This window comes from Erpetoichthys calabaricus, chromosome 4 (genome assembly GCF_900747795.2).
Source record: "Erpetoichthys calabaricus chromosome 4, fErpCal1.3, whole genome shotgun sequence".
Taxonomy (NCBI): Eukaryota; Metazoa; Chordata; class Cladistia; order Polypteriformes; family Polypteridae; genus Erpetoichthys; species Erpetoichthys calabaricus.
The window spans coordinates 252935245-252959244 of record NC_041397.2 but is presented as its reverse complement, the minus strand read 5'-3'; the positions used below and the strand labels follow the sequence as shown (position 1 = coordinate 252959244).

The following is a 24000-nucleotide window of genomic DNA, read 5'->3' as shown; positions in this document are numbered from 1 at the left end:
TCTTCCCATGTTTGAACTCTTAAGTCTTATGGAAATCAGAGAGATTGGTCTAGCTATTGAAAATAAAAGTCATAGTTTGCCTTCGACAATGTATTTTTGCTTTGTTCAAACTAAATATAAGAGCACATTTTCTTGAGCACTTTTTCCTGTTCACTTTCAAGAAGCCACTAATAGAATAGTATGGCATGTAAATAAAATACTAAATACATGAAGCTAACCGGCTTCTCAATAATGATGCTTTGCCATACAGTAGATTTAAGATATTCTGTTGATGGGGAGAAAAAGACCATCAAGAGAAGCTGTTTTGATTGGTGTTCTTCAGACTCTAATGCCCTTAACTGTTCAGGATGCAAACTTAGTAAGTGTGCCCATAAATTACTTGTCCTTGAATGGTATTTTAACTCGGTTTTGCAAATTGTATAGCGCACAGCATCTTTCCATAGAATATTACTATTAATTAAATGGAATCCAAACAACTTACAAAACATTACTTTTGAAATGACTTGGTGTGGGGAATTCTTCCATTCCTTGCGTATTTTATCATCGTACAAACACAACTATTCAAAAAAAGACTGCTTGCTGCAATATCCACCAAGCCTATGTCATGTGAATCAGACCAAAAGACAAAAGATGCTTTGTAAAATTTCAAAAAAGAGTACATTTTAAAGCAAGGTCAAATGTTTGTACTTTGTGCGTTTTTGGGTTCGAAATTTGTTCTGACAGTCCTACTGAGTACATTTGTAAAGCACTAAAGACTTTCAGTGTCTCTTTGTATACAGGAGTCTGCTTAGTAAAACTATCATCTTTTAATGTTGCACTACTTCATGGCAAAAATAAAATTCTCTGTTTCAGAAATTTCCTGATAATAGATGTGCTAATAATTTACAAATGGACAAAATAGCAGAACACTTTCAATTTGCATGCACAAAGTGAGTTTCTGTGATTGCCTTTTTTGTGAAGGACTGCATTTTCAGGTGTCTCCTTCATTAACGCTTTGGTTTTCACACACATGTTTGAAGCAACAATGTATAAGCCATTAGCATGACTTGTTTTACAGACACACTTCAGCATAAAACCAAAGGTAAAATTATTGATAATGCAAAAAATAAACACATATAATACAAATGTTCATGTGCTTGTCATTTGTTGGTATTTTATTGCTGTCAATATTCTGAGGACACATGCATTCATTCTGCTATGCACACATGACAATAAATGTGAGCTTGAAGTGCAGACATAATAGTGTGAACCTAATTTCTTGTAATCAGATAGTGATTTAAACCATTGGGCAAGCAATAATATAGTCTGATTCCCTTCATTGCCTACTTTAACATGAAAGCTTTTGTTAACCCTATATTCCAGTGTGGTTAGTGATAGGCTTTTATTGCATCTTGGAGAGTTGTAGAAAAGAGAACAAAACTAAATTTATCAGTGATACAACTGAAATGTATTTTTAGAACCGTCCTAAGTGAAAACTTAGTTAAGATACATATTAATTTCAGTTACAATTAGGCTACAGGTTTATTTTTTTGAAATTCTAATTTATTAAGTGTTAGTATCTTAATACATTATTCGTCTGCCTCCTCACTCACTCAATCACTCACTCACGCACATCCGTCCGAAGCCGAATGCGCAGTCGCCTTCTGCGCACGTCTGAAGCCGAATGAGCAGTCGCAGTCGAAAAACCTTACGAGACCGACATCCAACCCCAACATCGCGGCAGGCAGCGGATTTACGGCCGCAAAAATTCAAAGAGAAAGGCGACTTCGATTAAAGCTCTAGAGGCCTGAAAGGCGATTTTGACTACAGCTCGAGGCCTAATTAAGCATTCTGATTCAATTATGCATTCATTCAATACACCTATATCAGGTTTGTGGTGCTTATACTTATTACTATTCCATATTGTACTGGAACATTCATCATTCAATATTATTCTATAGGCCTGGAAAATTCATCAACTAACAGTACAAGCCTGTACAATAATGAGTAAAGTGGTCTACAATCATTACAAAACAACTTCTTCATTACTTATCATTTGTTCTTCATACACTGCTGACACAAACTCCTGCCCGTTTCATCTTACGTTGTCGAAACAGGCTCTTTGTCTAGTCTATAATAAAATAAAACATGTTGCAATAGTTATTGTTTATTTTGATAAATATAATTAAAAGGTGTTTATTTCTTAAACAGAAACCATGAGTTTCTTTCAGTAAGGCTTATTAAGTAAATATGTATTTTTTTTTTTTTTTAAATGTAGCCTCATTCTTTTCTTTCCAATAAAAGTATTCGTTCCATACTTGGTATCAGCACATCCCAGACCAGACCATTATAAAACCTTAATTGAAGCACTTTAAAGAATGTTAACAAGACCAAGGTGTGCTGCATCCACAAATTCATACATGATACAAGCATACATAACTCTGACTTTATTACACCTTTTTTGGACACATGGATATTAATAATAACATCATGCTGTTTTTTTTCTGTTGAAATTAGAAAAAAGTGTAATTGTGAAATGCTTACAGTCAAATTACATTCAACCACCATTATTTGCTGAAGACAAAAAAATGAGAATAAGAACTTTTCTTCCATTTTTGACAAAAGTACATTTAAAAATGTTATATTGGGAAAACAGAACAACACAGAATCGATAAAAGGACCAGTACTTACAAGATCCATACCAAAATGACTATTGAGTCCAGAGTGGACTATTCATATTAAAATTTAATTTCTTAAACTTTTGTACATTCTTGAATACTTATTTACAAAAGTGTTTTTGTATTTAACAGAAATCAGAAAGTAAAGACGAGGACATAGATTTGCCTCCAGTCAAGAGTGAAAAGAAAAAAACAAGGAAAGGAAAGAAGCAGAGCTCTGAAGCTGATGAGGAAGCAGAGCAATTTGACAATGGGATGGAGAATAACACTGAAAAAGCCAAAAAGGTGGCCAAGCAAACGCCTGCTGCCCCTGCTGTTACTCAAGATATTTCAGATGATGAGGATGAAATCAAGTCTACAAAGAAAGGTGCAGGGAACAAAAAAAATCGGAAAAAGGATGCCTCGGACTCTGAAGATGAAGATTACAGTGTTAAAGGGGTCCAGAAAACTGCAGATATTAGGGATTCACCAGGTGAAAGCGATGATGATACAGACAGTTTTTCCAAGAAAGAAAAAAAAAGGGCAAAAGAAGAACCAGAAGCCTAAAGCAGGTGGTAGTACTACCAAGATAGAGAGTGATGGAGAGGATGAAGATGATGTTGGCTCCTTCAAGATTAAGACAGCAGCTCAGAAAAAAGCAGAAAAGAAGGAGCGAGAACGCAAAAAGAAAGAGGAAGAGAAGGCAAAGTTGAAAAAGTTAAAAGAGCAGGAGACAAGTGAACCTACTAAAAAAGAAGATGTGAAGAAAGCAGAAATGGCAGCACCTAAAGCAGAGCCTAAATCAGTGCAGCCTGCTGCTTCTGAGGATAAAGAGGGGGCAGAGGATGCTGGAGGGGAAGGTATCTCTGTTTATTTGACTTGCCATTTTTACAGCAAAAAATGAATATTAATAATGCAACTGAAGTGATCTAAAAAGGCGAAAATGTAATCTTTTGAGAGATAGTAAGAAATATCAATGCAGCACATGTGAAGTTCATTGCTTTTATTAAGCATTGAAATTAAGGAATTTGTCAATAACTTGTGTGATGTTCATGTGTGTGCGCGCCAATAGTTTAACTGAACCATATTGATAAGTGCAAGTCATCATATATAGATATGTCATATATAAATATTCTAAATATTGTTAATTCTAGGTGAATGTTTTAATCAATGCTTTCATACAACTGTCTCAGTTGGCTGACTGTTGGTGTGGGTTTTAACTTTGCATAATCGAACAGTTGAATAGTAGAGTCAAAAACTTGTCATTAAAGTTAAAAAAAAAAAAAAAAAACTTGAAAATAAAATAACTTGAAAATAACTAAGTGCAAAGGGCAAAAGTGCCCACAGATTAAACCTCCTAAAAATACAATTGTTGTACAATTGGCAAAAAGTGTCCCCAGTATTATGCTTAAATAGCAATGATAATGTAATCTCTATGGCTATCTGTGTTGCGCTTATACACAGTTTTAACACTTCAGTTCCACCTAAATTTATGGCTTCTCTCTCTTGCGCCTGACTGATAGCGTAAAATGCTTTTGTTAGTTCAGTAGACTGCTTTTGTTGTATGACCTTTTAGTGTATAGAATGTGTGCACAGTACAAATCCATGTGGATTTTGTTATGGGATTTTAAAATTCGCTTAGGTTGCAATGCCAGCATTGTTTTGAAATTGCGTTTGGGAATTTTTTGTGTTGATCCCTCATATTATAACATTCTGCCATATTTTAAGTCAAGTTATAAAATTCTGTTATGAAATATCTGATAACTGATATTCCATTACCTTATTTTTGTTCCTTTTTACTTATGTGGAAATAATATGATTTGTTATTTACTTAAGTAATATCTTTAGGTAAAGTTAATGTAATTGTGATTACAAAATGAAAATTTCACTTTGAAATAATTTATTCAACAAAAAAATGAAGAGAGATGCCATTTTCATCTGTTGCAAAAGTAAGCATATACACTATTTAGCTGTAATAGCTGGTATACCCCATTGGCACAAGTAACCTCAAGTGCCTGTTTTTTTCATGACTGTCTACATTGAATGGAAGAAAGTTTTTCTAACACTTCTAATTCTGTAAGCATGCAGAATTCTTTCAGAGGAGCCATTTTGGAGGGGTGTTTTGCATGCACAGCCCATTTTAAATACCCCACCCACGCGGTATCTCGATGGTATGCAGACCTGGGCTTGGACTTGGCCATTCAAGGACCTTCCATTTCTTTTCTTTTCAGCAGTTCCTTGGCAGGTTTACAGGTATTTTGAGGGTCATTGTTAGGCTTGGGTAAAAATATTGATTTTTACAAATTAATCATTATTTTTCTTTTAAGCGATTCAATATCGATTTTTAAAGTCTCAAGATCACTCTAGTAGATCTCTGTCTGGCTCTATTACTATGTGTTTATTTTTGCTTATGTTTGTTTTTGGTGTATGATCCCGTATATATTGCTAATGCACCTGTTAAGGCTTTCTACTGAAAAAGAGCTTTACTACCTCGCCCAAAACAGCATGTGCTCCTCAACTGAAGTTAGCTCCTTTGACACTTAAATCAGATGCGTGGACTTATACGGATTCAGACAGTGTGTCAGTAAAGAACAACAGCATAAAAGCAAAGCCATGTGTAGGCTGTGCAACTGAGAAGTTAAGTATTGTGGTAACACAACAAATTTGAGAAATCGCTCATCCTGACGTCACCCAGAAATATCCCAGTCGACATACTAATGAGTAGAAACTAAACAATATATGCTGGAGACGGTGTTTAGCTCCAGTCTTCCATTTAATTCACCCTGTGTCCAAAAAATAACAATCTATAGAGTATTTATCTGTAAAGATATGAGACCCTACACTGTAACTGAAAATGAGGGCTGTCGACAAATGAGGGTTTTATGAAGATCTTAAGCCAAAGCTTTGTCAATTACCTCACATCAGCGGAGAGAATAGCTCTAACTTGGCAACAGCTGGACATCAAGAGTAACAGATTTCTACATGACAATCACGTGTCACTATATTAGAAATGACCTTCACCTGTGGGGAATGTGTTGCAGGCAAGAGTGCTACCTGCCAGTCACACTGGGAGCAACCTCGCTGCCTATATACAGAGCTGCTGAGATTGCTGGTTGTTTGTAAAACCTTTACTAGCATGAGTGAGGACATATTTTCGAGACTGATTAATGTGACTGCTACTCACGAGCAACTGAACATATGTGTAACTTGTAGAATTATAGAAAGACACGAGTCTTCATACTGAATCTTTAATTTCAATAAATTCAGGTTCATTAATGTTCTCTATGAATGGTTAAGTAATTTCTAAAAAAAAAAAAAAAAGCCAGCACTTCACACATATCGATGCATGCTAATTAAATAAAGGTAAAATCAAAACTGAATTGGGACATCAGTGCTAATACCCAGCCCTAGACATTGTCATGTTGCAAGGTTCACTTTTGTTTGAGCTTCAGTCTTCTGACATATGTTCTCACATTGCCCTTAAGCACCCTCTGGTACAATGAAGAATTTATAGTTCACTCTCTGATGGTGAGTTGCCGAAGCCTTAACGCAGCAAAACAGTTCCAAACCAGAACATTCCCACCACCTACATTTATGTCTGGTATCAGGTTCTTCTGGTCAAATGCTTCCTTTTGTTTTTGCCAATCATATTTTTTGATACTGTGGCCAAGTAACTATTTTTGCCTCAACTGCCCTGAGCAAATCTTTTCAGAATGTGCTCCTGCTCTTTGCCTAGGTGTTCATGGGCAAACCTCAGTCTTTCACTGATGTTCTTTCTAAACAGCAAAGGTTTTTTCCTGGCACACCTTCCATCTATATATATATATATAATGCACTAAGCCGCTGACAAGTAGCCACCCATGGAAAGCACGCCGGAAGGGGCGTGGATTCACTAAGCCGCCGACAAGTAAGACGCCCATGGCGCACGCAGGAAGGAGCCATGCCCACCAACTCTAAGACCATTGGATACAACGACGACTCGCAGAACCACGCCCACCAACTCGGACGCGCCGACTCAGAAAAAACGCGTACACATGCACCTCTGAGCCACGTTGACTTTTCGGTTACAACGCACGACCGCGTGCACCATAGCAAACTGTTTTACACGCTACATACAGCAATTCGCATCCGCTACAAACATGCGTCTTCTTATATGGTCCTGCAGGAACACGGAAAACATTTCCCCGCCCACCAACACTCCTTATTCCCCGACCGCCGTCCACCGCATCCGCGACAAACATGCGTCTTTTTAGATGGTCCTGCAGGAACACGGAAGACGTTTCCCCGCCCACCAACACTCCGTTTTCCCCGGCCTGAGTCTACCCTCGCTCTCTAGGCATTCACACTGCCTGCTCATGTGCCCGGATGCAAAAACTCACCGACCACCCAGTTAGTCCCTTTCGTCTGTGCTAGGAGTCCACATGCACCTCTGAGCCACGTTGACTTTTCATTATTCGTTTCGGTTACGACACCCGACCACGTCCACCATCGAAAACCATGGGAAACGAACAACAAAGCCCCGCCCAGAAACTCTACCCCTCCGCCAAATCGAACAGCTCATCAAACGCATACTCGCTTTGGTCTGTGCTGCTGTCCAAATCCAGCTGTGAGCCACGTTGACTGTTCTTTTGCCCTCCATGGCTACGGCTTCAAATGTATTTCATGGAAACAACACTTCTTTCAATGTTATAGAAATTCCTGCATCAGGTAACTGTTTGTTTCTATCAGTCGGGTTTTTTTTGGAAAAATGTCATTGACGAAACTGTTGCTCTCAAACTTCGCAACATGGCTGTTGGCTTTGTTTGCCAACATTGGGATAATGTCGGTGAGGTGGTCACAAACTGCAACAACTCACCACACAAGGACGCCCTGTCTCTCGAGGCATTCACAATGCCGGTAGACAACCATGGGATACGCAGAAAATAGCCATGTCAGTCAGTGCAGATCAGACACCCAGGCAAACAACACTGAATAATCAATAGCTGCAACTACTTTGCCCGCCCCCACTCCTCACCTGAGTCGGTTTCGTCTGTGTTTAGCAGTGTTTCCCAAACTCGGTCCTGGTGAACCCCTGTGGATACAGGGTTTTGTTCCAACCAGATTCCTAATCATTAATGCCGGTGAAACTCATCCGGGATAAGTCGGTTTTTCAAACGCAGCCGTGTAGCAGATTAGTCCAGCAGACTAGCTGGATGTAATAATCCAAAATGAATGTGCGCCCTCGCGCTGAGTGAAAAGCCAATGTATATTGAGTCTAAAAAAACATGATCAGCAAGTCTTTGATAGGCTGCAACAAAATGATGAAAGAACTGGTGCATTTTTTTCACACAAGCTGGGTGGGTGGGTGTTAGTTAATTAGTTACTCAAAGGATTTCAAGATTTAATACGCACAAGCGGTAACACTGTAAAAGCAGCCCAAACCAGAAAAGACGGCTGGCAAAAATTGGCCGACAAATTAAACGCGTGTGCATTGTACTTACTGAAAGCAGCGTTACGGATTTTGCAAATGTTCATTTTTTTCCCCTCTGCTTAAAAAACATTAAAAAAGTGGCGTGATTATGCGCCGTATACTACGCCATGGGTTGGTATGCAGCATGTGAAACAGTTTGTTTGTCACGGATAATTTGCCTTTTACTTTAACATGAAGACAATTTCCTGTTAGATTTGCCTTTGCGATGACAATTAATAAGGCACAGGGCCAAACTTTCAAAGACATGACTAGTGGGTCATACGCTCGCACTGATTACGTCCCTGCCCTTTGTACAGCCCCCTGTACTACCATGGTCGGATGACTTGGTGGATTATATATAGAAAAGCAGCCAAAACCGCAAACAACAATGAAAAGTCTACGTGACTCACACGTGCATGTGGACTGTGCAGAGAGGAAAACGACTCAGGTGACGAGTTGGGGGTGGGCACATGAAATGTTACTTTTCTTGGTGATTTATTACATTACCGATTTTTCAAATGTTAATTTTCTCCCTGTGCTTAAAAATCATTAAAAAAGCGGCCTGATTATGCGGCATATGGTACACCGCGGGTTGGCTAGTGTAGATTTAATTTGTACAGCTTCTTCTGACACAAGCTACCTGTAGGTCCTGTAATGAAATTCTAGGGTTCTTAAGAGACTTCTTTCAGCATCATGTGTTCTGTTCTTGGGCCGAACTTGCTTGTGTAACCTGGCCTGGGCAAGTTACAAGTTGTTTGAAATCTTCTGCACTTGTAGATAATCTTCTAGAGCAGTGGTCCCCAACCTTTTTGACAGCAAGGACCACTTTATTAGATGCAAATTTTTCCACGGACCGGTCGGGGGGTTTGGGGTTAGTTGGGGGGGGGGGGGCAGTTTTATACACAATTTACATAACATTTCTATTATTATTAAAGTTATTAAGCAGTTCGCATATGTTTGCAATCTGAGATTTTTCTTCTTTTTTTGCATATAACAAAGACATATGCTTTACATTTGCCAATCCAACAGATTGCACATCACAAACATTAACACTGCAATCTTTTTTTCGTGTCTGCCGTTTCTATAGGAGGGTGACAATGAGTTAAATTCCAGTGGATGTTTTTCAGATGTTGACAAGCAATAAGCAAAAGGAATCGATGAAAACCACAGACAACAAAAACAGCAAAAAAAAAAAAAAAAAACAGTACGAGGAAAGTTCGAAGAAAGAGATTTTTTTACAGTGTTTCTGTTTGGGGATCGTTGTGCAAACGTGCACAGCTGAGCTACGACCACAGATCTAACTGCTCTGGATGATTCGTTCAAGTATTTCAAGGTCTCTTCGTTGTAATGAAAGCATCTGTTGAATGTACTTCGTAGTAACGTGACTTCTATAGACTCATGTCATATGGGGAAACTGTCGAGACCATAAAAATACTTGGTTGTAATAGTCTCTCACCTCGGTCTCTCTCCTCTCTCTGCACCGCTGCAAAGCCCTGCCCGCCAAGCATTCTGAAAAGTCTGAGTGAGTCGCCGTTGCCGGCAGTTCTCTTGCGGCCCGGCTGTCAGGCGGCTGCGGACCGGGGGTTGGGGACCCCTGTTCTTGAGCATGAAATGATTGATTTCCAGTTGTTTAGAGATCTTTCTAAGTCTATTCTTAGACTCGTAGGCATCTATAACCTTCTCTTTGCTATAGGCATGGGGATAACACACACTTCATCATCCAAAGTACAAAACACACTAAATATCTAAGGTTTAAATAAGTTCCTCCAAGGTCCTCTCTAATGATGTTCTAATCATTTGCACCATATTGTTATTTTATGTATTTGAGGTAGTGACAAATTTTTTAACATGTGAAATTTCCATTTATTATTTTTTAATTATACAATGAACTACAAAATATAAGTATGGCATGATGTTTGTTATTTTATATCACTTTTATCTATAGATGCTGATGCTGTTCAAATTAAGATCAAATCTTGATTCTGTCCATATATGATAAAAAAACAAGTAACATTTTATGAGCTGTACTTAATTTTACACATGTATGTAAATCTGATTAAGAATTCAGAGTTATTGATATTTGGTAATTTTAAATGTTGGTTTGTGTCACATCTGAGGTCACTGCCACCAATAAAAGCACATAGACACCCTTTTCCATGAAGATGGATGCACTTCATGTCTGTTCCCATTTAAACCGGGCACATTCTGTGGAATTTTAGCAAAGTGACAAAACAGTTGAGAAGGGTGCTTTTATTAGTTGTTTGGAAATGGCTCCTATTTAAAAGTCAGACCATAAGTAGTATATAGTTATTGGCATATGATTTTGGGTGACAGATTTAGCTGATGGGAATAATAATATGTATAAAATACTAAAGATAAAATACATGTGAACTTATGGAGCCTGAGGAAAGTGTTGAAGTCATGTGACTGAAAGAACAACTTAAAAAATATACATCTAATGAAACATGAGAAATTGAAACTTGAATCTAGTAGGTGAGTGGGCTGTTACAATTTGATTGTATGATGTTCGTCCTTAACATACATGGTTAAGCAGGTGTTTTTATGTAATTGTATAGTAAGCATGTATAAGTTTTAAAACTGTGTAATGGACTAATGTATCATAGCAATTTAAATAGAACTTTCGTCATATAAAATGTCTGCCACCATGCAGACCAGTTGTTTTTGGCTTGCACAGATTACATATGATTTTTGAAACCACTTTGATAATCACAGCTCTAAACTAATTTGCAGTTTGGCTTTACCCCTCAAAACTCCAATTCACACTGACTAGTTTGCCATAATTTAGCCCTAAGTTGCTGTTAAAGAATCTGTGTATTTGTTTTCACTATATAGGAAGTTCATGGTTATTGCCAATACGTTGCATTTTGTATTTCAGACAGGTAATTCAATTTTAGAATTAAGTTTTACAATACCGTAAAAGGAACATGGCTGAAGTTTCTGTATGTGATACACGATTAGTAGTGAACTGCTGTTTGTTAAAATAAATGATTGTAAAATGTTTACATTTGTCTTGACTGTACAGGGTCTATTGTGTTGTGAACACTGTTAAATTCCTTCAAATAAAAAATAATCTGTGTTAATTGTAGAATTTCAGCTTTTAGAAAAGTATTTAGGGCGGCACGGTGGCGCAGTGGTAGCGCTGCTGCCTCGCAGTTAGGAGACCCGGGTTCGCTTCCCGGGTCCTTCCTGCGTGGAGTTTGCATGTTCTCCCTGTGTCTGCGTGGGTTTCCTCCGGGCGCTCCAGTTTCCTCCCACAGTCCAAAGACATGCAGGTTAGGTGGATTGATGATTCTAAATTGGCCCTAGTGTGTGCTTGGTGTGTGAGTGTGTTTGTGTTTGTCCTGCGGTGGGTTGGCACCCTGCCCAGGATTGGTTACCTGCCTTGTGCCCTGTGTTGGCTGAGATTGGCTCCAGCAGACCCCCGTGACCCTGTGTTCGGATTCAGCGGGTTGGAAAATGGATGGATGGATGGATATTAGATACTCATATTCTAGAATATTCATGTATTCTTAATAAAAAAAAGGACATTTTTTTATATTGGGGTTCCCATGATACTATTTTTGATTAAATTTGCATTCGCAAATTTTAAAACCCCATTCATAAAAACTGACCATTGTATATCTACAAATGTACAATAATTTAAACCATTAATGCTGCTATGCCAGGCATATGCTATACTAGGCTCATTAGCCTTTTAAGGCGACCGACTTTTATCCTCAATTTGTGTGCACTCCATGTGTACATCAGGCATGTAAGTGTAGGGAATGAGAACATCAAAGTGCCCATTCATAACATCTCCCGAAAACCTAAGTTGTTTTTTTTATCCCCTCGAGTGCCTGTCCAAACTTGGAGTGTAGGACTCATAATAATATACTTGAAACTCATAGGGGAACAACACTCCCGCTGCCATTAGCTCAGAAATGGTACCATAAGTTTGAGACTTTGACATTTCAGTGAGATACTGAAGCTCATTTGTATAAGAGATTCCTGACGGCATCATTGTAAATGGCAGAAACCTTGACCAATTACTTAAAACATGTCGTACAATGTCAGCCCGAATCTGTACCGCTAAAGACGGAGTTTCATGCACTAAATAAGCTATAGATGAGAATAAGCAAGCACCATCTCCCCTGATATTTATTACGCGGTGAGGCATTTGTACTCTATCAACATTAATTATTTCCAGAGACATAATTTTGTCTATTTTTTCAGCGCATCGCGCACAAAAGCAAGGGAACGATGGGAGCACAAGAACTCACATCGCGTCGCTTCATACCGCAAGCCGCAAGTAGTAAGTCTGTGATAAGCGGAATACCGCTACGCTTTGCACTCACGGGACGGAAGGACAATTCCGACCGCTTTTATATAGTAAGATAATTGGCTTAGGCATTTGTTACTATACATTTATTTTAAAAGTTTTAATTGCATTTAATTTTTGGAATAGATGATAATGATGGCGAAAAGAAAAAAAAGGACAAGAAGAAGAAAAAAGGTGAGAAGGAGGAAAAAGAGAAGAAAAAAGGTCCCAGTAAAGCTACTGTAAAGGCTATGCAGGAGGCTCTGGCACGAATGAAAGAAGAGGAGGAGAGGGCAAAAAGGGAAGAGGAAGAGCGTTTGCGGAGACTGGAGGAGCAGGAGGCTCAGCGCTTGGAGCAGGTGATGAATTCTTTGTTTTTCTTTATCTTTCACTTCACTATCTTGTATCTTGAAATAGGTCCAATTAAACCCTCTAAAGGAAAAAAAAACTATGGATTTTGGAATTTGTTTAAACTATTTTTATAGTGGTTTTACTACATGTGTTAACTACATTCTTTTAGTTTCTTTATTTTTCAGTAGTGAGGCACATTGTTTAGGGTGTGAGTAGTACTGTAAATAAACATTTTTTTCTTTTTAGCACCTTGTGTTAATGCAATGTAATGTTTCATTTGCCATATTTGGTTTGGTGATCTAAGAACTTTACTTACCAAGTATATGATTATAAAAGTATATTAATTCACTAATCAATATTATGTGTTATGTAAATTTTAAAGTAATGCATATAATAATGTGTGTTTAGTTATTGTCCTTGCATCTGGCCTTCTAAACAAAAGTATTTCTCTTCAAGTCTTTCTGTCCCAAATTTCTAACTCTCTCTTGTGTCTGTGGCCCACCAGCCTGGCAACGCCAGCTAAACCCAACACAGACATGCGTGGAACACAAGTTCACGTCACACAGGTTTTATTTTTCCTTTTTTCACTTGTGGGAAATGCCATCACCGTTCCCCACAAGTATAACACAGTCCCAACACAAGCACAGCACAATACTATACGTCTCTTCTCTTTCTTTCTCCACCTTCACTCCTTGGGTCAAGCTTTGTCGCTCCTCCTCCCGACTCTGGCCTCCTGAGTAGTGGCTGCTGGCTCCTTTTATAATGCACCTGGAAGTGCTCCGGGTGCTTGATTACTCATTTCCGGCAGCACTCCCGGGTGTGGCTGAAGAACTGCCCATAAGGGCTCAGCAGCTCCTGCTGCATCACCCCCTGTCAGCGCCTGTGGATCCCAACAGGGCTGCACCTCACTCCAACTCCCATGCAGCCCTGTACCACACTCCAACTCCCATGCAGCCCTGCAGGAGTCCCAGGCACCACTGCAACCCAGGGGGGTTGCCATCTAGCGTCCTGGGGAAGGTAATGCTCTGGCCCCACTTGCTCCCCCGGTCTTCTCAGCGTGGAGGCACGATACATGTCCTAAGGTGTCTGATTTCTCCAAGAAGGATATCACATAGGCCAAAAGTGACATTTTTATTTGTACATATTTAATCATACTTGTCCTGAAAAGAAGGTTATTTTTATATTGGAGTGCCATTTTTACAAAATGTAGCCCTTAAGACTATAATGGTCTCTCACTCCTATTTGCACATAATGCAGTTTCTCCATTCAAGCATGCTTAATAACACTTATCATTTGAATATAGCAAAGCAGTTTGCACTTATTTAGATTTATTACGAGCATAACAGATCATCTTAGAGCATGTTTCTTGCTTACTGTAGTTTCCTCTGTTAATAGATTTGTTTGGTCTCTCTCTCTCTCTCGGTCTCACTTTTTCTTACTTTTGTTCTCTCCAAATTTCAATGTTTTATACCTTTAAATGTAGTGTTCCTGAGATATGTGAGCCACTTATCATTTTAGAGTCTGAGTTTTACAAAGGTCAGCCATCTCTGTTAAAGTGCATGCACTTGTCTTCCTGTCTCACATTTATTATTGTACCACTACCCTATAAAATCCCACAGCACCCTGCCTTTAAACACAGTTTTCCTTAAGCACAAGTCACTTTTTGTTTTTGGATTCCTCTTTCATAGCAGCACTACATTATATTGTTCGCTGACTCAATCTCTCTCTGTAGCGATTCTCACTAACACTAACTCTTACTGAGTTCTGGTGCTCCTTTATGTTTTGCACTAATTCTTGTGCATTTAGCATCCCTTGTCTCTGGAAAATAGCTCCCTGAGACAGTATGGTCTGCATGAAGATTTAGATTGCATCTCTAGAGTGTATAGAATTATTTCTTGTAGAGAAAAGCCAAGCAAAATGACCCCTTTTATTGGCTAACTAAAAAGATTACAATATGCAAGCTTTCGAGGCAACTCAGGCCCCTTCTTCAGGCAAGATGTACATGCAATGTACATCTTGACTGAAGAAGGGGCCTGAGTTGCCTCGAAAGCTTGCATATTGTAATCTTTTTAGTTAGCCAATAAAAGGGGTCATTTTGCTTGGCTTTTCTCTACATTCATAATGGCTAACACGGTACAACACCCTAGTACTACAGAAATATTTCTTTGAATTTATCATTTAATGTAAGGAAATTTGGGAAGGGGATCTTTCAGGTTAATTTGTGAAATGAAATTTAACTCAGCCATTCATATAATGAATTGTTGTTAAGTATTGAATGGGAGCATGCGTTGATTGCACCAAGCATTTTATAAATCAAATAATTAATAAACCAGCATTTAGTGGTAACAAAAATGAGAATAAGACGATATGACTGAGCTAGATTCTGAGTTTGCCTCTTAGCTCCCAAAGTTAATGCCAAATGTGCGGTATAGGGGTGTTTTTAAAATAAATTTAATGAGCAATATGTATTCTCCACTTTATTTTGCAAACAGGAAAGATTAGAGCAAGAGCGAAAAGAAAGGAAGAAGCAAAAAGAGAAAGAGCGAAAAGAGCGTTTGAAGAAAGAAGGAAAATTACTGACCAAATCTCAAAAAGAGGCTCGTGCCAGAGCTGAAGCCACTTTGAAATTCCGTCAGGCTCAAGGTAATAAGTAACTACATGCTAAGAAGATAGAATTTTAAAATTTTACAAACATTTGACAGTGGCATATATTGGGAATGCTAAGGAAATTGATAGTTGTTTTCTGAGATGCAGCACTCATCATAGCAACCATCCCCAGAAGAACCATTCTCTATTCCAAAGAAGGTTTGTATATTGCTAGCGAAAATGTTTGAAAATTGAGAACTAATGCAATAGTTTCAGCCCCCTATGACCCCGTATTGGGTTAAGCAGGTGTGAGAAATTGGGCTAATGAAGAAAAAAAAAAAAAAAATTGCCACAATTATTGTCATGGGGAGTATCCTATGGTGCCAGTAGTAGAAGGTGCAAGGTTAAAATATTTTTTTAATAAATCTATTTTCTGTTTATAATGATAATGCAAATCACATTTAAATACAATATTATTTAAATTTTTTAGTTATAATGTTGGATGCAAAAAATGGTTAAACAAAAGTTGCTTTATGTGAATGTTGGTTAAAATGCTCAAGTATCATGGCCTATTAGACAAAAACAGTACAGTGATCCCTCCTTGATTGTGGGGGTTGCGTTCCAGAACCCCCCGCGAAAGGTGAAAATCCGCAAAGTAAAAACCATATGTTTATATGGTTATTTTTATATATTTTAAGCCCTTATAAACTCTCCCACACTCTTATAACCATTTCCCACACCATTACACAGCGTAAACCTCCTTATAACGTCCACTTACAACTCGTTTCGTGCCACTGATTAAAGGACAATGCGGCCCGTAGATCTTATATTCTTTTCATCCTCCTTAATATAACGATCCATGGACTCATTGAAGCCGTAATGGCTTCCTACAGCGGTGTAGCTGTTCCCTTCCTTCAACATATCCAAAACATTTACCTTTTCGGCAATCGTTAACATCTTCTGTTGGCGCTTGGGCACGCCCCAAAAGCAGTAGCAGGAACAGATCGTTTTGGAGACATAACGAAGGGCTTCACTATGCACAAAGATAAACACAAAAGAGCACAAAAGCTAACTCTTTACACAGCAAAACACGTTGATGCTGAATGAGCGAGATGAGATGCTGGCTAACGCAAGTGGAATCGAATGCTGCTCTCCGTCGCTGAGCCAATAAGCATCCAGGAACTTAATCGCGTGCTCTGATTGGGTAGCTTCTCAGCCATCCGCCAATAGCATCCCTTGTATGAAATCAACTGGGCAAACCAACTGAGGAAGCATGTGCCAGAAATAAAAAGACCCATTGTCTGCAGAAGTCCGCGAACCAGCGAAAAATCCGTGATATATATTTAGATATACTTACATATAAAATCCGCGATAGAGTGAAGCCGCGAAAGTCGAATCGTGATATAGCGAGGAATTACTGTAACTTTATCTGCTAATTGATAGACTGGATAGACTGGTTTGTGCTTGCCTCACATTTCTAGAGTTCCAGGTTTATATACCATTCAGGGCATTATCTGTTTGGAGTTTGCACCTTTTACCCTTTATCTACATGTGATTTCCTTCCACATTTCAGAGGTCTGCTGTAATGTTCATTAGTACCTCCAAATTATTTCTGTGTTAAGTGTCCAGGAATGGTTCCAGTCTTGCCAGCAAAGACTTAAGACCCTACTATAGTGAACTGAATTAAGCAGAATTGGTAATGGAAGGATATGATTTTTACAGCATTCAACTAAATTAATAAAATAATCAGTGTTGTGTAGTTCAACAATCTGAATTTAGCATGAATACACTAGAATAATAAAGACAGTGTTAAGCTATGTTTCAGCTTTCTACTAACTAATGGAGAAATAAAATGCACTAAATGATTGTTAACATTAGTCAGTATAACCAGATGTACAACATTTCTGACAGACGGTCTTAAGAACCTTAAAAACAAAAAATTTCGGGCAACATAGTTGAACATCATCTGGTCACTGAGTTTAGTCCTCTCATGATCCCTCTGTATGTTCTACCCCTTATTCCTTTAAGTTTTTTTGGCTGCTCTTGCTTTCTTCCTTCCTGATTTCAAAGACATAACGTTTTACATTAGACATTTATGTATAATTGAATAAAATTAGCATTTTAGGAAAAAGCTGTTTCAGAAGGTGAATGGTTAGAATCATGAGTTGATATAAAAATGTACTGAGGCAAAAAGCTCCTTTTAATATAACTAGGCCTCAGAAAGTTAACATGTTAATTTCTGTGATTAATGTAGCCTGTTTTAATGTGTTAAAAAATATTGTCTCATCCAAGGCTGTCAACGAGGCAAGTGTCTCGGGCATTGCTTTGGTCAATGCGGCATTTTGAAAAAAAATTTTTTTTTTTAACATTATGAAACAATTAATACAAATATGTGTGTACCTAAAGAATTACATACACATCCAGTACTGTATTTATATGCTGCCTTTCATTTAAAGGCTGAACATTTCTTATTACGTGGTTCACGATGATATGCCACATGTCAATAGGTAGCATTAGTGTTAATTTTCTTGATTTTTTATATTTATATAGAGATATATATATTGTCAGAAGAACGACCAAAAGACATCGAGAAGGTTTGGGGAAGCCACTCATTTTATCCATTACGGCTGCAAAAGCGATCAAAATTGGCATACATGTTCACACCACCGAGTCCAAAACAGAACTGACTTCCAGGTAGCAAGATGGCAGCTTTAACCCTTTGCGGTCGTTAGGCCAGAAAACTGGCCTTAGTAAAAAGTGCGCTATAGGTCGTCAGGCCACCGCTGGTGGCCCTGCAAGTTTCTGACCGATTTGCACAGTCGCCTGGTCGAGAAAAGTGGCCTGTGTTATTCCTACGTGCTTGAAAAAAATAACTGCTGTAATTATTGGCGTTTTTTCAATAATTAATTACGACTAATGTAGCGTGACGTTGAAAATTAAATACGACTGCAAAGGGTTAAAGGCCAGTAGCGGAAGTGATGTCATCCCGACCGGAACCAGAAGTGACATCAGTGGCTGCCCCAGAGCCGGGTGGGATTTCCCTAGAATGGTCTGCAAAAGATCGAGAGGGAAAATTAGTGCACTCCGCCCCCCCCCCCCGGTCTGGCATGGAACTACCTGTATTTAAGCCCTTTAGCTGTCTCCTAAACACACGTGTGTGACAGGGCCCCCCCCTTAGCCCAGACCCGTCGGGTCGGGCGTCCTGCACTGAGAGGTCGTGAACACGGGAGAGAGTGTCGGCATTGGCGTGTAGAGAACCCTTCCGATGAATGAGCGAAAACTTGTAATGTTGCAAATCGAGGAACCACCTCGTGACTCGCGGGTTAGACTCTTTGTGTAGGGCCATCCACTGTAAAGGGGCATGGTCCGTGACTAGAGTAAACTCCCGACCCAAGAGGTAGTATCTCAACTGTGTGATCGCCCACTTAATCGCAAGAGCCTCCCTCTCCACTGCCGCGTATCTGGTCTCCCGATCCAACAGTTTCCGGCTCAGAAACATGATGGGGTGTTCAGCACCATCGACACTTTGGCTCAGCACTGCTCCTAGGCCTGTGCCCGAAGCGTCCGTCTGGAGAATAAAAGGCCGTGAAAAATCAGGCGCCTTTAACACGGGTGCCGACGTCAGGGCCCTTTTTAAGTCACTGAAGGCTGCCTCTGTCATATCAGTCCATACCACAGTGTTAGGAGCCCTCTTCTTTGTTAAATTAGTCAAGGACACGGCTCTCTCTGAAAAACGTGGTACAAACCGGCGGTAATACCCCGCTAATCCGAGAAATGCCTGGACTTGCTGCTTGGTTCGCGGACGGGGCCATGTCAAAATGGCTTGTATTTTAGAGCACTGTGGCTTCACCGTACCACGACCCACCAGGTAGCCCAAATACTTGGCTTCCTCCAATCCAAAGAAACATTTCTTTGGGTTGATACGAAGACCGGCTTCTCCCAATGTCCATAACACGGCTCCAACCTGCTGTAGGTGTTCCTTCCAGGTGCTGGAATAGATGACGACGTCATCCAGGTAGGCAGCACTATACGTGTTATGGGGGCGGAGCACTTTGTCCACCAGACGCTGGAAAGTTGCAGGAGCCCCATGTAACCCGAATGGAAGGACACGATACTGCCAGTGCCCACTAGGGGTGCTAAACGCGGTTTTACCCTTTGCGGAGTCCATTAAAGGAACCTGCCAGTACCCTTTGGTCATGTCAAGTGTGGTCAAGTATTCTGCCTGTCCAAGCCTCTCAAGGAGGTCGTCCACTCGAGGCATGGGATAAGCATCAAATAGTGAGACCTGATTAAGTCGACGGAAGTCATTGCAAAACCTCCAACTTCCGTCGGGCTTAGGAACCAAGACAATTGGGCTGGACCAGGGACTATGACTCTCCTCTATGACTCCTAGATCCAGCATGCGCTTGATTTCCAGTTCCACTTCTGCTTTCTTTGCCTCGGGAAGACGGTACGGGCGTTCTCGGACTATGACCCCGGGTTCAGTCACTATGTCATGGGCAACCAGAGAAGTCCTTCCGGGGATTTCGTCAACCACCTCCGGGACGGACGAGATAACTATCTCTAGCTCCCGCTTCTGTCGGTTATTTAAATTAGACCCGAAGTTAAGGGTATTACTTTGAGCAAAAAGGGAGCGGTGCTGGCCGGAGGTGGGATCAGGGTCCCGTTCCTTCCACGGTTTCAGCAGGTTCACGTGATATATCCGCTCTCTCTGTCGACGATTGGGTTGTTTCACCAAATAGTCGACGAGCCCCTTTCGCTCTTTAACTTCGTATGGCCCTTGCCAGTGGGCAAGTAGCTTAGAGTGGGAGGTGGGAACCAATACCATGACTCGATCCCCCGGCTGGAACTCCCGGAGTGTCCTGCCACGGTCGTAGTAGTGGGCCTGTGCTGATTGCGCCTCTTGCATGTGACTTTTTAATATGGGTCGAATCTTCGCAAATCTATCGCGTAACTGTGCGATATATTCCAAAATATTAATTGTGGGAAGGGCCTCTCCTTCCCAACCTTCCTTTAGAATGTCCAATATGCCCCGGGGTTGTCGCCCATATAACAATTCAAAGGGTGAGAACCCCGTTGAGGCTTGCGGGACTTCCCGGTAGGCAAAGAGTACGAGGGGGAGGAGCTGATCCCAATTCCTCCCATCCCCGCTGACCACCTTGCGAAGCATCTGTTTGAGAGTCTGATTAAATCTCTCTACTAAACCATCGGTTTGAGGATGATACACCGCGGTTCTCAAGTGCTTTATTTTGAGTAACTTGGCCGTTTCCTTGAACGTCTCCGAGGTAAACGGCGTCCCTTGGTCCGTAAGGACTTCTTTAGGGATTCCAACTCGCGCAAAGACCTCCATTAGTGCCCGTGCGATTGCTTTAGAATTAGCTGAGCACAATGGGACAGCTTCTGGATATCGGGTTGCATAATCTCGTGGATTAGATAGATAGATCTATCTATCTATCTATCTAATCCACGAGGACTAATATATATTTATGTCCTCGGGCCGAGGGTTCCAGGGGTCCCACTATGTTGACCCCTATCCTTTCAAAGGGGACATCAATTAAGGGGAGGGGAACGAGAGGAGCACGGTCCCTCCTAGGAATTTGCCGCAGCTGACATTCCGGGCACGAAACACAGAAGCGGCGAACCTCCTCGTTAATTCCCGGCCAATAAAAACGGAGCTTAATACGCTCTAAAGATTTTTCGGTGCCCAAGTGGCCTCCTAGGAGATGGGCGTGCGCTAACTCACAAACTTGCCGCCGGAAAGTTTGTGGAATTAGCAGCAACTTCCGCACTCCCCCCTCGTGTTCACTGACCCGATATAAAAAGTCATTTTCTAACACTAAGTGGGGTCCTTGTGGCATGGGCTGATTGGTGCGTTGGCCGTTGGCGAGGACTACTACATTCTTCGCAAACTTAAGGGAATCATCATTCCACTGCTCCCTTCTAAATGAGGCCGGTGTTTGTCTGAATTGAAAGCTCAGATCTGAGAGAGGGTCTGGGCTGACCTCAAGGGGCGGAGAGTCGTCCCGCTCTGGTGAGGTGCGGACTGATGACGTATTCGCCCGCGACGGGCCGGGAAGCTCTCCGTCCTCCTCGGGGTTTCCCATATCTCTCTCCACCGGCTGCGTACACGGTGTGGAGACAACCTGAGACGGTGTATTCCCATCGGTTACTAGGCCTAATTTTGAATAAGGCGAGATCAGTACTGCACCGCTTTTAATGTCAGACCAGTCCCGCCCGAGAATCACCGCACACGATGGATTTGGATGTACAGCCACAACGAGTTTTCGTAGTATTCCTCCGTGGCAGATGAAACACCGGGCGGAGTCATAGGCGCGGACATCTCCGTGTACACAGGTAATTCTGGTCTTTGTTTTTAACCACTGTCGCGGTAGTACATATCGGCAATCAACAACAGAAATGTTGCTGCCGGAATCAAATAAGGCTTCTACCTTGTGGCCATTTACTATGACCTCACCTTTATGAGCCAAAGCCAGGGGGTTTGAAAGCGCACACAACCCATCCCTCTCTCTCCACTTACATTCCGCCTCGCCTCCGAGCGAGGACCGCGCCCGCGGGATCGGGGACTCCGATGCAAACTCCGGTGTATGTCGAGAGGGCAGTGTAAGAGGGACGTAATCTCTACGGCTTCTACTTAAGGACCGTTCAGCCCTCTCAAATTGCGAGGCTGCCCTAGATGTTTCTATGAGCTCAATGAGCTCGTTTATATTTGCAAATTCTCCCCAGACCGGCTGGGCGAAATGCTCTGGCAGGCTATTTATGAACAAAAAACAGGTTACTTTTTTCACTACCTGGAAGGTGGTACATTCAGCGGGCCTTAACCAGCCGGCCACCTCTTCCCATAGAAGGTCTAGCTGTTCTTGGGTAGACTGTTCAGGGTTAAACCTCCAGTTTTTAATTTTCTTCACCTGCTGGTCTGGGGAATGTCCACCTTCCTCTGGGACCTTAGCCCCGGTGGAACGGACAGCTCTCTCCTCCGAGAGAGCATAATAAGTCCCCATCGTATCCCCCATAGAGACCAGCCCACGTCTGTGTGTCCCAACGACATTCTCCCTATTCAATTGAGGTGACCCAGAAATAGACAAAGGGAGCGGAGTCTGCACCGGTTCTTTCCGAAACCCGAGACGCACTCCCCACCCGAAAGCTCGGCCCAGGTACTCTCCCACCTGGACATGATTCAGGTCCGGTCCCGTTCTCTTCAGGGATTCCTCCCTCCTGCCGACTACGCCACTGTCAGAAGAACGACCAAAAGACATCGAGAAGGTTTGGGGCAGCCACCCATTTAATCCATTACGGCTGCAAAAGCGATCAAAATTGGCATACATGTTCACACCACCGAGTCCAAAACAGAACTGACTTCCAGGTAGCAAGATGGCAGCTTTAAAGGCCAGTAGCGGAAGTGATGTCATCCCGACCGGAACCAGAAGTGACGTCAGTGGCTGCCCCAGAGCCGGGTGGGATTTCCCTAGAATGGTCTGCAAAAGATCGAGAGGGAAAATTAGTGCACTCCGCCCCCCCCCCCCCGGTCTGGCATGGAACTACCTGTATTTAAGCCCTTTAGCTGTCTCCTAAACACACGTGTGTGACAATATATATATATATATAAATATGTAATATACTGACATAGGTGCAGGGAAGGGGGGGTTTATGGCAGTCCTGGTATAATGCTAGAGAAAAGTTGCAAAGGTAAAAATTGTGCTCTTTAGTTTCATTTCATGTTTCTGTTAAGATCGAATCAGTGTCATATCACATAATTGCTAAATAAGTTTGAGTGACACTAAAACCAAAGTAAGTCTCTTGTACCTGTATTTAACTTTCCAGTCTGCCAGCCAGATTAAAGTGCTGACAGCCATAATAACAAAATTCTATGAAACAGAAGTATAATGATTATCCCTACCCATGATTCAAGTTTGCAGTATCTTTGCTAATTTATGCAAAGAATGCAACATGTGGTGGCATAGTTTTTGTAACTCCAAAAAAATCCCAAGGCACACCATAATTCTGCCAGCCTTAAAAGAATTAAATCTATATATGTGTGCTAAACTGTCTGAAAGAGCAGTACAGTTGGTGCCAAAATAAAGCAGCTTGGAGATTGCCATTTGCAGACACAGCACTTAGTGAGCACTTTTAATACATTTTTCAGCTGCTTCATCTCTCTTTGCCTACTTATACAGGTGGTCCCCTACTCTGCCTTTCTCAACGTCAGAGACTGCTCGTATGCTCACTGTCCCTCAGCTCTGCAAGAGTCATTGGCATACACGACCCCCGACATGTCTCCTGGCTGCTTAAAGTGCTGTCTAGATGCTGTGTCTACAAATTGGCGATCACAGAGCTGCCTATATGCCGGCTTCTGCAGATAGTCCCGTCCTCATTAGACAGGTCTCTGCCACCTGAGGAGCATGTTTCTCTTGGGTCAGGACCCAGGGGCACTACACTGTTATTTCCACAGTGCACCAGTTGAAAAACCCTTCAATAGAGTGTAATTACAAAGTCATGATGGTGATGAACAATTGAGGATAGTATTTATGCAGTTTTAACGCAAGTTTTAATGTGTGCCCATTTAAGAGATGCTTATTCTTTCAGTTAAATCAGTCTTCAGCAGTGCATTCAAAGTCAACAGTCGTTTTGATCCATCAGTTTTT

At 41.2% G+C, this 24000-nt stretch overlaps 1 protein-coding gene across 1 annotated transcript in view; it reads left to right on the top strand.

The window, feature by feature from the left end:
* eif5b (eukaryotic translation initiation factor 5B) overlaps nt 1–24000 on the top strand; it is a 79386-nt gene that overhangs the window by 12959 nt on the left and 42427 nt on the right. Inside the window, 4 exon segments of the mRNA XM_028800618.2 lie at nt 2790–3161; nt 3163–3496; nt 12551–12762; nt 15247–15397. Of these exon segments, the coding sequence (XP_028656451.2) occupies nt 2790–3161; nt 3163–3496; nt 12551–12762; nt 15247–15397 (1069 nt within the window).